Source organism: Felis catus, chromosome C1 (genome assembly GCF_018350175.1).
Source record: "Felis catus isolate Fca126 chromosome C1, F.catus_Fca126_mat1.0, whole genome shotgun sequence".
In the NCBI taxonomy this organism is placed as follows: Eukaryota; Metazoa; Chordata; class Mammalia; order Carnivora; family Felidae; genus Felis; species Felis catus.
In genome coordinates, this window is record NC_058375.1 from 62,803,618 (window position 1) to 62,818,765 (window position 15,148).

The 15,148-nt window shown below is 38.2% G+C and overlaps 1 protein-coding gene across 10 annotated transcripts in view; it reads right to left on the bottom strand.

Annotated features, from left to right (window-relative positions):
- Positions 1 to 15,148, bottom strand: part of SLC44A5 (solute carrier family 44 member 5) — a 374,661-nt gene that overhangs the window by 27,864 nt on the left and 331,649 nt on the right. For all 10 annotated transcript variants that reach the window (XM_023258835.2, XM_045036030.1, XM_045036031.1 and 7 more), the window contains one exon: positions 5,803 to 5,915. In XM_023258835.2, the coding sequence (XP_023114603.1) occupies positions 5,803 to 5,915 (113 nt within the window). The remainder of the gene's footprint in view (positions 1 to 5,802; positions 5,916 to 15,148) is intronic.

The following is a 15,148-nucleotide window of genomic DNA, read 5'->3' on the forward strand; positions in this document are numbered from 1 at the left end:
AAAATGTCTAGTCAGCTCTTCCAGCCATTTTTAAACAATTTTGTTGTTGTTGTTGATTTTGTTTTGTTTGTTTTTGGTTTTTTGGCTACTGAGTTTTGTGAGTCCTTTATATTAGCCCCCTTATCAGATATCTGATTTGCAAATATTTTCTCCCATTCAATAGGTTGCTTTTTCATTTTGTTGAGGGATTACTTTGCTGTGTAGAATCTTTTTAGATTATGTAGGTTCACTTATTTATTTTTGCTTTTATTGCTTTTGATTTTTACATCCTGTTAACAAAAATCATTGCTAAGACCTGTGTCAAGGAGCTTACTGCCTTTGTTTTCTTCTGGAATTTTGTGGTTTCAGGTCTTATATTCAAGTCTTTAGATTCATTTTGAGTAAATTTTTGTATATAGGTGTAAGAAAGTAGTCCAGTTTTTCCAACACAATTTGTTGAAGAGACTGTCCTTTCCCATCGTATATCTTGGCTCCTTTGTCATAAATTAACTGACCATATATGAGTGGGCTTATTTTGGGGCTCTCTATTCTGTTCCACTGATCTATGTGTCTGTTTTTATGCCAATACCATACTTTTAAAATTACATAGCTCTGTAATATAGCTTGAAACCAGGGTACATTATGCCTCCAGTTTTGTTCTCTTTTCTCAAGACTGCTTTGACTTTTTGGGTTTTGTGAGGATTTTTTTGTGGTTCCATACAAATTTTAGGATTATTTGTTCTACTTCTTTTAAAAGTGTAATTGAATTTTGATAGGGATTGCAACAAATCTGTAGATTACTTTGGGTATTATGCAGATCTCAACAATATTTATTCTCCTAATCCATGAGCACAGAATATCTTTCCATTTATTTGTATCTTCTCTAATCTATTTATTAATGTCTTGTAGTTTTCAATACATAGGTCTTTAACCTCCTTGGTTAAATTTATTCCTAGGTATTTTATTTTTCTGATGCAATTTTAAATGCGATTGTAAATGGATAGATTTCCCAGACAGAAAATCAGTAAGGAAACATCAGCTTTAAACAACATGTTAGATCAGGTGGACTTAACAGATATAAACAGACTATTCCATCCAAAACAACACAATACACATTCTTCTCAAGTGCACATGGAACATTTTCAAGGATAGATCATATGTTAGACCACAAAACAAATCTTAATAAATTTAAAAGAACTGAAATTATACCGATCATCTTCTCTGGCCACAGTGGTATGAAACTAGAAATTAATTACATGAGGAAAACTGGAAAATTCACAAATATGTGGAGATTAAACAACATGCTACTGAACAACCAATAGGTCCAAGAAGAAATCAAAAGGTGAATAAAAAGTACTTGAGACAAATTAAAATGGAGAAATAACATACCAAAATTTGTGGGATACAGCAAAAGCAGTTCTAAGAGGGAAGTTCATAAGGACACAGCTTATCTCAAGAAGCAAGAAGTCTCAAACAAACAACCTAACTTTAGAACTCAAGGAACTAGAAAAAGAATAAAGGAAGCCCAAAGTTAGAAGGGGAAAAAAAAAAGATTAGAGCAGAAATAAATGTGATAGAAACTAAAAAGATAGAAGATCAATGAAACTGAGAGCTGGATCTTTGAAAAGATAAGCAAAATGGACAAGTATTAGCTAGACTCACCAACAAAAAAAGAGAGGACTCAAATAAATAAAATCAGAAATGAAAGAGGAGAGGTTATCACTGATATCAAAGAAATACAAAGGATCATAGAAGACTACAGTAGATCCTTAAGCAACATGAAGATTAGGGGTGCCTACCCCTGATGCAGTCAAAAAGCCATGGCTCCCCCAAAACTCAACTACTAAAATCCCAGAGTTGACCAGAAGCCTTACTAATACCATTAGCAGTTAATACTAAATATTAACATTTAGTATTTAGTATGCTATATATACTATGTACTATATTCTTATAATAAAGTAAGCTAGGGAAAATAATATTATGAAGAAAATTGTAAGGAGGGGCACCTGGGTGGCTCAGTGAAGCATCTGACTCTTGATTTTGGCTCCAGTCATGATCTCACGGTCTGTGGTTTCAAGCCATGCATCAGGCTCTGCACTGACAGCCTACTTGGGATTTTCTCTCTTGTTCTCTCTCTGCCCCTCCCCTGCTTGTGTACACATACTTTGTCTCTCTCCCTCAAAATAAATAAGTTAAAAAAAAGAAAATCATAAGGAAAAGAAAATATGTTTATAGTACTGTATATATATATATGTGTGTGTGTGTGTGTGTATATATATATATATATATATACACACACACACACACACACACACACACACACACACACACACACACATATAAAACCTGAGGGCACCTGGGTGGCTCAGTTGGTTGAGCATCTAGCTATTGATTTTGGATCAGGTCATGATCTCACTGTTAGTGACTTCGAGCCCTGCCTCAGGCTCCATGCTGACATTGTGGAGCCTGCTTGGGATTCTCTCCCCCTAACCCTCTGCCCCTCCCCCACTCGTTCTCTCTCTCTCTCTCTCTCTCTCTCTCTCTCTCTCTCTCTCCCTCTCCCCCTCCCTCTCCCTCTCTCTCTCTCTCAAAACTAAAGATTTTTTAAAAATTTTCATGTAAGTGTACCCATGCAGTACAAACCCATGGTGTTCAAGTGTCAACTATATTAAGAACAATTATATGCCAACAAATTCAACAACTTAGAAGAAATGCATAAATTCCTAGAAATAAACAACCCACCTAGATGGATACATGATGAAACAGAATATCTGAACAGACCAAACTAGTAAGAAAAATGAATCGGTATCAAAAATCTCCCAACAAACAAAAGGCCGGGACCAGATGGTTTCATGGGTAGATTCTACCAAAATTCAAAGAAGAATTAATACCATCTTTCTCAAGCTCCTTCAAAAAATGGAAGTGTAGGAAACATTTCTAAACTCATTTTACAAGGCCAGTATTATTCTGATGCCAAAATCAGACAAGGACACCACAAAAAAATTATAGGCCAATATCCCTGATGACATCAATTTAGGTGCACAAATCCTCAACAAAATATTAGCAAACTGAATTAAACAATACTTTAAAAATATCATATACCATGATCAAGTGGGATTTATTCCAGGGATGCAAAGATAGTTCAGCACCCACAAATCAATAAATGTGATGTGCCACATTAATGAAATTAATGAAAAAAAAGATAAAAATTGTTTGGATCATCTTAATAGATGCAGAAAAAGCACATGACAAAATTCAACATCCATTCCTGTGTAAACCAAGATTGTTTATTGAGAAATTATTATGTGCTAAGCAGCTAAACACTATATGTACATTATTTTAAAAAAATACTCAGAGTCTGGGGTGCCTGGATGGCTCAGTGGGTTAAGTGTCTGACTTCGGCTCAGGTCATAATCTCATGGCTCATGAGTTCCAGCCCCATGTCAGGCTCTGTGCTGAGAGCCTGGAGACCGCTTCAGATTTGGTGTCTGTCTCTGTCTCTCTCTCTCTCTCTCTCTCTCTTCCTGCCCCTCCCCTGCCATGCTCTGTCTCTCTCTCTCAAAAATAAACACTAAAAAAATCTTAAAAAAATTCTCAGAGAGCAAAGGAACAAACCATAAGAGACTATTAAAGATAGAGAACAAACTGAGGTTTGATGGAGGGAGGTGGGTGGGGGATGGGCTAGAAGGGTGATGGATATTAAGGAGGGCATTTGTTATGATGAGCACTGGGTGTTGTATGTAATCGATGAATCACTGAATTCTACTCCTGAAACCAATATTGCACTGTATGTTAGTTAATTCATTAGAATTAAGTAAAAATTTGAAGAAAGAAATATTCAGAGTCCTATTGTGTAGTTGAAGACACGACAAATTAGAGAGACTATGTACTTGTAGAGGGTCACACAGTTAATATGCAATGAACCTGGGATTGTGCCTTTTCAATCTCCAAATTCATGCTTATAACCCCAGTTATATAGTCTCTCCTATGTAAATCTTAACTTGTTCTGGTCAGTAAGAATTGTTCCACTGATGTTCAAGGGCACTTGCCCACAAATAGCCTGGCTTTTTCTCTGCTTAGTATGACACATCCACATTGTTGTTTGCCTTAGTAAATAGGCTATTAGTAGCAAATGGTTGGTTTCCCACGATGTGGAGAAAGTCAGTTGTCCAAGATACTAGCAGAGGTCAGTTATATGTAATATTAATACTTCTCAGTCTCGCTAGACATTTCCCCACTCAATGAATGGTTTCAAGCTGATTTGCCACACCATTAATTGCTGAGTTAGCACTACACCTAGGGAGTCAACGGGGAGCTGAAATTGGTTATTTCACCTGCACTTGTGATATATTGACAATCTTTCTCCCTCTTGCCACTGTCAAACTGTCACTACTGCCAAACTCGGATTTTTCTTGCTCCCTAAAACAAGTCAGTGAAATCAATACCAGACTTTATTGTCCTTCCCTTCTTGATGACAATAAAAGTGATTGAATCACATGCCCAGACTCTAGTGGTAGAGGGCAGAGTTTATTTTGAGCGCTAAGTGAAACACACAAAAGACTTTTAAACAAAAAGCTTTCTTGGGAGTTTTTGGATTAAGGGGTATCACTTCTTACACTCCTCCACCTGTTTGACCCACCTCTTCACATGCAGCTGCACAGTAGGAGCAGATAAAGAATACCTACAGAGACGTAACAACTGTCTAGAAACGTATTGAGGATAACGAGGAGGACAGGAACAATAAACCAACACATATTGAGTGTTTCCTGTTTTCCAGGTATTGGTCTAAGAGCGTTATATTCATTGTGTCATTTAATCTTCACAATCTTGTAAGGTGGAGATACTATTATTGTGCTAAGGTTACGAATAAGGAACATTATTGGGTCTTAACAATCATTAGGAAACTTTTCCAAAGTTCATTAGTTATAGATTATGGAATTGGGATTAGAACTCAGGCTAACCACAGAACTGGAAGATTCAACTGCATTCTTATATGGATATGTGTAAAGTTCTTCTTTGAGTGACAAAAATAAGAATTTTGCTATTTTTTGTGTCTACTACCATAAAACTACGTTGTCAATCCAAATGGTATTGTAGGGGAAATCACTTGAATAGAAACATCTCAAATATTCATATATTGACCCAAATATGTATTAGCAGACTAAAAGGAAACTGCCATAAGTGTTATATTGTTCCTTGGGAGAGACTTTAGTGCCTTTTTTGGTGTTCACACTGTACCTGTACTGCTTTTGAGGTGACTGAGTTTTTCATTAGATTTAAACCTTTATATACAGTAACCCTCCACCCAAAGAGTGTAATTCAGAATACTTGACTCTAGAGGGTGATGCCTCATTATGGAGTACGGGCCAATTATTAGAATGTGTGACAGTACCTGTGTTAAAAGTATTGTGTTCGAAGAGAAAAATAGATCACACTTCTGTAACTATGCAGACCTAGCCTATGACCAGACAGAAGATTTAAAGGAATAAAATAAGTTGTCTGAAATATTTTTTATCAGCCTGAAAGGTATTCTTTTTATCTCCTTCTTAATAACTATGAGGCATGAAACCAAAGGTCAGTAAGGAAAAAGAGTAGAACATTTTGACAGCACTTTTTTTCAAGATAAAGAAGATAAAAGTTATGGAAATAATATATGCAAAATATAATTTTTCTCAGTTTAACACTTTAGGGATAGGGGAGTAAAGAGTAATTAAATTCACTGCAAGTAAAATTCTGTCTGGTAACTGATACTGGCCATAAATTGATAATGAAAAGAAAAGGACTACTTTGACATTTGGTGATTTTAAAAGGAGTGATACTTACCATAACCTATAATTCCAATCACACCCACCATGAAGACCCAGAAGAGTAATCCAGCTATGTATCTCAGGAGTATCACAAACATCCAACTAAGCAACATGGCGATAATCAGGCCACTAGAGGAAAGAGAAGACAATACATAAAGGAGGCCAAGTGTGCTAAACATAACGTAATGTTAACAGCAAGACAACACTTTTTTTTTCTATTCAAAATCATTCTCTTTATTTTACCTAGCTATAGAAACATTTATAATATTAAAATGCATACACAATAGTTCCTATTAAGACTTTTATATGAAACAGTAGGACCATCAGGAACTTCATACCTGAGTCAATCTTTGTGTACCTGGATAAGCTGAAGTCTGGCAGTAACCATTATTCATGGAAAAAACCAATTCCTCCAATCCACAGTTTTGGTCTATCTGCCACAGTTGCCCATGCCATGTTTTTCCCTTCTACACATCTCACTAAGTCATAAAACATATCCGTGATAATTTGTGCTGTTCTGTCTACCTCTTGACTGATGGGAGGAAACCTTATGTAACAGAACTATCTAGAAGCAAGAGAGCAGTCTTAGGGCAGAAAAGAAAAATAATTGCCCTCACATAGTTCCTGAATCCATGATTTTGTAGTCATTATTATGGTGTAATTATCTAATAGTTTGTGATGTCTATCACCAGACATACATTTCAGGTCCCCAGTGATCTATGGGTCATTATATGGAGCCATGATAAGGCCTCTGTCTCTCCTGGGCCATGTGACTTTATCAAGCCATCAGCAGCATGACTATTTTCTTTCTGTTTTAATTTCTTCCTGGAGTTTGAACTAGTAGAGATGCTTCTCCCCATCCCACCCATATATCCAGGTTATAGTCATATTGAGTTCCTCTTGTTACTTTCACTAAACAGAACTCATAAGAGTAGAAATTTGGATGATGCTTCCATTAAGAAGATAACTCTGATGCTCTTTTTAAGTTTCCAAACATAGAAACACAGCTTGGTACATTTATTGAGTTCATTGTCTCTAAGTATTATCTTTTTTTGTTTAAGAATTTTTTAAAATATGATATTGATTGTTAAATTGGTTTCCATACAACACCCAGTGCTCATCCCAACAGGTGCCCTCCTCACTCCTCACTGCCCATCACCCACTTTCCCCTCCCTCCCACCATCCATCAAACCTCAGTTTATTCTCAGTTTTTAAGAGTCTCTTATGCTTTGGCTGTCTCCCTCTCTAACTTTTTTTTTCCTTCTCCTCCCCCATGGTATTCTGTTAAGTTTCTCAGGATCGACATAAGAGTGAAAACATCTGGTATCTGTCTTTCTCTGTATGACTTATTACACTTAGCATAACAGTCTCCAGTTCCATCCATGTTGCTACAAAAGGCCATATTTCATTCTTTCTCATTGCCACGTAGTGTTCCATTGTGTATATAAACCACAATTTCTTTATCCATTCATCAGTTGATGGACATTTAGGCTTTTCCATAATGTGGCTATTGTTGAAAGTGCTGCTATAAACATTGGGATACAAGTGCCCCTATGCATCAGCACTCCTGTATCCCTTGGGTAAATTCCTAGCAGTGCTATTGCTGGGTCATAGGGTAGATCTATTTTGAATTTTTTGAGGAACCTCCACACTGTTTTCCAGAGTGGCTGCACCAGTTTGCATTCCCACCAACAGTGCAAGAGGGTTCCTGTTTCTCCACATCCTCTCCAGCATCTATAGTCCCCTGATTAGTTCATTTTAGCCACTCTCACTGGCATGAGGTGTTATCTCAGTGTGCTTTTGATTTGTATTTCCCTGATGAGGAGTGACATTGAGAATCTTTTCATGTGCCTGTTGGCCATCTGGATGTCTTCTTTAGAGAAGTGTCTATTCATGTCTTCTGCCCATTTCTTCACTGGATTATTTGTTTTTCAGGTGTGGAGTTTGGTGACTTCTTTATAGATTTTGGATACTAGCCCTTTGTCTGATATGTCATTTGCAAATAACTTCCCATTCCGTTGGTTGCCTTTTAGTTTTGTTGATTGTTTCCTTTGCAGTGCAGAAGCTTTTTATCTTCATGAGGTCTCAATAGTTCATCTTTGCTTTTAATTCCCTTGCTTTTGGAGATGTGTCAAGTAGGAAACTGCTGCGGCTTAGGTCAGAGAGGATTTTTCCTGCTTTCTCCTCTAGGGTTTTGATGGTTTCCTGTCTCACATTCAGGTCCTTTATCCATTTTGAGTTTATTTGTGTGAATGGTGTAAGAAAGTGGTCTACTTTCATTCTTCTGTATTTTGCTGCCCAGTTTTCCCAGCACCATTTGTTAAAGAGACTGTCTTTTTTCCATTGGATATTATTTCCTGCTTTGTCAAAGATTAATTAGCCATAATTTTGTGGGTCCAGTTCTGGAGTCTCTTTTCTATTCCATTGGTCTATGTGTCTGTTTTTGTGCCAATACCATGCTGTCTTGACGATTACAGCTTTGTAGTAGAGGCTAAAGTCTGGGATTGTGATGCCTCCTGCTTTGGTCCTCTTCTTCAAAATTACTTTGGCTATTCGGGGTCTTTTGTGGTTCCACACAAATTTTAGGATTGCTTGCTCTAGCTTCGAGAAGAATGCTGGTGCAATTTTGATTGGGATTGCAGTGAATGTGCAGATGGCTTTGGGTAGTATTGACATTTTAACAATATTTATTCTTCCAATCCATGAGCACAGAATGCTTTTCCATTTCTTTGTCTCTTCTTCAATTTCCTTCATAAGCTTTCTATAGTTTTCAGCATACAGGTCTTTTACATCTTTGGTTTGGTTTATTCTTAGGTATTTTATGATTCTTGGTGCATTTGTGAATGGGATCCATTCCTTTGTCTTTTTGTTGCTTCATTATTAGCGTATAAGAATGCAACTGATTTCTGTAGATTAATTTTGTGTCCTGCAACTTTGCTGAATTCATGTATCAGTTCTAGCAGACTTTTGGTGGAGTCTATTGGGTTTTCATGTATAGTATCATGTAATCTGCAAAAAGTGAAAGCTTGACTTCATCTTTGCCAATGTTGATGCCTCTGATTTCCTTTCGTTGTCTGATTGCTGATGCTAGCACTTCCAACATTATGTTAAACAACTGCAGTGAGAGTGGACATCCCTGTCGTGGTCCTGATCTCAGGGGAAAAGCTCTATTTTTCCCCATTGAGGATGATATTAGCTGTGGGCTTTTCATAAATGGCTTTTATGATGTTTAAGTATGTTCTTCCATCCAGACTTTCTCGAGGAATTTTATTAAGAAAGAATGCTGAATTTTGTCAAATGCTTTTTCTGCACCGATTGACAGGATCATATGGTTCTTATCTTTTCCTTCACTAATGTGATGTATCATATTGATTGATTTGTGAATATTAAACCAGCCCTGCAGCCCAGGAATGAATCCCACTTGATCATGGTGAATAATTCATTTTATATGCTGTTGAATTCGATTTACTAATATCTTGTTGAGAATTTTTGCATCCCTATTCATCAGGGATATTGTTTGTAGTTCTCTTTTTTTGCTGGGTCTCTGTCTGATTTGGGAATCAAAGTAATGCTGGCCTCATAGAATGAGTCTGGAAGTTTTCCTTTCCTTTCTATTTTGTGGAACAGCTTGAGAAGGATAAGTATTATCTCTGCTTTAAATGTTTGGTAGAATTCCCCAGGGAAGCCATCTTGTCTTGGACTCTTATTTGTTGGGAGGTTTTTTTTTGAATGTTTATATTTATTTTTGAGACACAGAGCATGAGACAGAGCATGAGTAGGGGAGGGGAAGAGGGAGAGAGGGAGACACAGAATCCGAAACAGGCTCCAGGCTCCGAGCTGTCAGCACAGAGCCTGACGCAGGGCTCGAACTCATGGACTGTGAGATCATGACCTGAGCTGAAGTCGGACGCTTAACCGACTGAGCCACCCAGGCGCCCCTGTTGGGAGGTTTTGATAACTGATTCAGTTTCTTCGCTGTTACGGGTCTGTTCAAATTTTCTATTTCTTCCTGTTTGAGATTTGGAAGTGTGTGGGTGCTTAGGAATTTGTCCATTTCTTCCAGGTTGTCCAGTTTGTTGGCATATAATTTTTCATAGTATTCCCTGATAATTGTTTGTATTTCTGAGGGATTGGTTGTAATAATTCCATTTTCATTCATGATTTTATCTATTTCAGTCCTCTCCCTTTTCTTTTTAAGAAGCCTGGCTAGAGATTTATCAATTTTATTTATTTTTTGAAAAAAACAACTCTTGGTTTCATTGATCTGCTCTACTGTTTTTTTTAGGTTCTATATTGTTGTTTTCTGCTGTGATCTTTATTATTTCTCTTCTGCTGGGTTGAGGGTGTCTTTGCTGTTCTGCTTCTATTTCCTTTAGGTATGCTATTAGGTTTCATATTTGGGATTTTTCTTGTTTCTTGAGATAGGCCTGGGTTGCAATGTATTTTCCTCTCAGGACTGCCTTTGCTGCATCCCAAAGCATTTGGATTGTTCTATTTTCATTTTCATTTGTTTGTATATATTTTTTAAATTTTTCTATAATTGCCTGGTTGACCCATTCATTCTTTAGTAGGGTGTTCTTTAACTTCCATGCTTTTGGAGGTTTTCCAGGCTTTTTCCTGTGGTTGATTTCAAGTTTCAAGAAAGTATATTCTGTTGCTTTGGGATGCAGAGTTCAAAATATATCTGTCAAGTCCATCTGATCCAGTGGATCATTCAGGGCCCTTATTTCTTTATTGATCCTGTGTCTAGATGATCTACCCATCGTTGTAAGTAGAGTATTAAAGTCCCCTGCAATTATCACATTCTTATCAATAAGGTTGCTTATGTTTGTGATTGTTTTATATATTTGGGGGCTCCCATATTTGGTACATAGACGTTTATAATTATTAGCTCTTCCTGATGGATAGACCCTGTAATTATTATATCATGCCCTTCTTCATCTCTTGTTACAAACTTTCATGTAAATTATAGTTTGTCTGATATAAGTATGGCTACTCCAGCTTTCTTTTGACTTCCAGTAGCATGATAGATAGTTCTCCATCCCCTCACTTTCAATCTCAAGGTGTCCTCAGGTCCAAAATGAGTCTCTTGTAGACAACAAATAGATGGGTCTTGTTTTTTTTTTTATCCATTCTGATACCCTATGTCTTTTGGTTGGAGCATTTAGTCCATTTACATTCAGTGTTATTATGGAAAGATATGGGTTTAGAGTCATTGTGATGTCTCTAGGTTTCATGCTTGTAGTGATGTCTCTGCTACTTTGTGGTCCTTGCAACATTTGACTCACAGAGTTCCCCTTAGGATCTCTTGTAGGGCTAGTTTAGTGGTGATGAATTCCTTCAGTTTTTGTTTGTCTGGGAAAACCTTTATCTCGCTTTCTATTCTCAATGACAGACTTGCTGGATAAAGGACTCTTGGCTGCATATTTTTTTTGTTCATCACATTGAAGATTTCCTGCCTGTTTTTGTTTGTCTGGGAAAACCTTTATCTCGCTTTCTATTCTCAATGACAGACTTGCTGGATAAAGGACTCTTGGCTGCATATTTTTTTTGTTCATCACATTGAAGATTTCCTGCCATTCCTTTCTGGCCTGCCAAGTTTCAGTATATAGGTCTGCCACTACTCTTATGGGTCTACCTTTGTAATTTAGAGCCTGTTTATCTCTAGCTGCTTCACAATTTTCCCTTTATCCTTGTAATTTGCCAGTTTCACTATGATACATTGTGCAGAAGATGGATTCAAGTTACATCTGAAGGGAGTTCTCTGTGCCTCTTGCATTTCAATGCATTTTTCCTTCCCCAGATAACGGAAGTTCTCAGCTATGATTTGTTCAAGTACACCTTCAGCCCCTTTCTCTCTTTCTTCTTCTTCTGGAATTCCTATGATACGGATATTGTTCTGTTTGATTGCATCACTTAGTTCTCTAATTCTCCCCTCATACACCTGGATTTTTTTTTATCTTTTTTCAGCTTCCTCTTTTTCCATAATTTTATCTTCTAATTCACCTATTCTCTCCTTTGCCTCTTCCATCCGTGCTATAGCCACCTCCATTTTATTTTGCACCTCACTTATATCATTTTTTTAATTCCTCATGACTATTTTTTAGTCCCTTGATCTCTGTAGCAATAGATTCTCTGCTGTCCTCTATGCTTTTTTCAAGCCCAGTGATTAGTTTTATGACTATTATTCTAAATTCTTGTTCCATCATATTGCTTAAATCAGTTTTGATCAATTCGTTAGCTGTCGCTACTTTCTGGAGTTTCTTTTGAGGAGAATTCTTCTGTTTCATCATTTTGGGTAGTGCCTGGGGTGGCTCCAAACTGCAGGGCACTTCCCCTGTGCTCTCAGGAGAAACTTGTGTTGGTGGGAGGGGCCGCAGTCAGAACCGATGTCTGCCCCCCGGCCCACTGGTGGGGCCACAGTCAGACTGGTGTGTACCTTATCTTCTCCTCTCCCAGGGGCAGGACTCACTGTGTAGTGGTTTGGCCCCTGTCCGGGCTAATTGCATACTGCCAGGCTTATGGTGCTGCTTCGATGGGATCTGATGTATTAGCTAGGGTGGATCTGCAAGGTGCACAGGGGCGGGAGGGGCAGGCTTAGCTCGCTTTGCCATTGATGGTCCCCTCTGGAAGGGATCCTGCAGCACTGGGAGGGAAGCAGACTCGTGGGAGGCATGGATCCACAGAAGCACAGCATTGGGCATTTGCGTGGTACAAGCAAGTTTGGTGATGCGAACTGCTTCCCTTTGGAATTTTGGCTGGGGTGTAGGAGAGGCAGATGGTGCTTGCCAGCACCTTTGTTCCCCCGCTGAGCTGAGCTCTGTCTTCCAGGGCTCAACAACTCTCCCTCCCAGTGTCCTCTCACCCTCCCTGCTCTCCAAGAGCAGAGCTGTTGACTTTTAACATTCCAGATGTTAAGTCCCACTGGCTGTCAGAACTCACACAGTCCAACCCCTCCCCTTTTGCAAGCCAGACTTGGGAGCTCTGCCTTGCAGGGAGAGTTGCTCCTCCACTGTCCCGGCTCCCTCCCGCCAGTCTGTGTGGTGCACACCGCCTCTCCATCCTTCCTACCCTCTTCCGTGGGCCTCTTGTCTATGCTTGGGTCCAGAGAGTCCATTCTTCTAGTCTTCTGGCAGTTTTCTGGGTTATTTAGGCAGATGTGGGTGGAATCTAAGTGATCAGCAGGATGAGGTGAGGCCAGCATCCTCATATGCCACCATCTTCCAAGTATTATCTTTTAAAAAATCTTAATTGTTGTCACTGGATAGATGACAGCATTGTATCAAAGTAACTTCTCAGGTCATATTCTTGCATATTCTTTCTATATACAAGCCATGCCCTTTTAAAATCACAGATACTTGGGGCACCTTGGTGGCTCAGTCAGTTAAGTGTCCAACTTTGGCTCAGGTCATGATCTCATGGTCCATGAATTCAAGCCCCACATTGGGCTCTGTGCCTTGAGCCTGCTTCAGATTCTGTGTCTCTGTCTCTCTGACCCTCCCCTACTCGTGCTCTGTCTCTCAAAAATAAATATCAAAAAAAATTTTTAAATAATAGATACTTTAATGCTTAAATATTCAATATGTTTGAAGGATTATTCTATGACCTAGTCCAAGGCAAATATTCAAAAAGGTCAGGGAGAAAAATGAAATATAACTGTCTATTCTGTTTTTAATTCCTTCATAAAATTCTAACTGCATAAACAAAGGGCCAGCACATTAGTCTTTGGCTTTATATTTATGAGATAGATGGAGAGCAAAAGAGTTGGAAATAAAGGGAGTATTTAGGTTCTAGTGGTGTGAGTGGTGTCTACATAGGGTTTCACTGTGTGTTGGGAATGAGGTGAACAGGAAGGTCTGCCATGATGCATACTTTTTTTCAGATAGTAATTGAAAAGCCCAAAATAAAGAAGAAATGTGTAACTTATCTAGTAATATTTGAGTCTGACAATAGAGGAACCAGTTTAACTCCTGTCAAGTAGAGACTATACTCTCTGCTATGGAGAGATATTCTGAAATACTGATAAACACTGATGCCAATTATTGTGTTTAAGACAAAGCATTGAAGTGAGTAAACTCTCAAAAAACTATCTAGTTTTACAGCTCTACAAACTAGTCACTAGTATTTTACACACATTACAATTTTGACTTCAGTAAGCACCATATTGTTAAATCTCTCTCTCTTATTTTCCTAGTGGTTATATAACTGTTCTTTGAACCCACATTTTTTATGCATCTTCTATGTTCCAAGAACTGCCTGAGGAGTTAGAAAAATGGAGGTGAGTTAGAGTTACCACTGTAAAGAGTTCAGAGTTTATCAGAGAAAAAGAACCAGGTAAATAACATACAAAATTCTAGGTGCTATATAGATGATAGCTGTGTGTGTGTGTGTGTGTGTGTGTGTGTGTGTGTGTATAGGTACGCACATGTGTGCAACACACACAGAGTGGATAGGTGGGTAGGAGGAACACAGAAGGAAAAGAAATTAACTATATCTGAAGAAGTCAAGAAAGACTTCATAAATTACACAAAAGCTCATTTTAAAGGAGATGGAGTTACCCAGGACACAAAAGTTGAGAAATGCACATGCTATTTGACGTGTTGAGAATATAGGGTTAACCAAGCAACATGGGTGGAGATGAATCTAGAAAACTAGTTGGACCAGGTTGTAAAGGGCCTTATCATTATCTAAAGAAGTTTTCTGGGTTTTTTAAATTTTGTTAATGTTTATTTATTTTTGAGAGAGAGACAGAGGGCGAGCAGAGGGCGGCAGAGAGAGAGGGAAACACAGAATCTGAAGCAGGCTCCAGGTTATGAGCTGTCAACACAGAGGCCAATGTGGGGCTTGAAACTACAAACTGTGAGATCATGACCTGAGCTCAAGTCAGACGCTTAACCGACTGAACCAACCAGGCGCCCTTCTCTTTGTTTTTTGATCACTAGGGAACTATACATGCTTTTAAGTCATAAGAGCCAGATAGTAACAACAGCCTTAGATATACCAAACACATGTACCTGCTTCAGTAGAGTAACTGCATTTCCCCTTACCTTTCAGGAATGCAAATCATATGTCTGCAAATTTTTAATCTCCTCCTCCCTTCATACATTTTTTTCAGTTATGCATAACTACAGTGACCTTTGATAATGGTAATAACAAACATTTCATGGAAAGGATGTGTTTAAAAATAAAAATGATCCTTTGGAGGGCAATGGAAAGATAAATGAGAAAATAGAACCAGAGAAATAAGACTACATCCACTGTAGCATATGATAGGAAGCAAATGTACTACAGATGTTGTTCCTGCACGACTTGAAGTATATTATATGTATGTTTATACTTTTATTGGTAATTTAATGAACAGA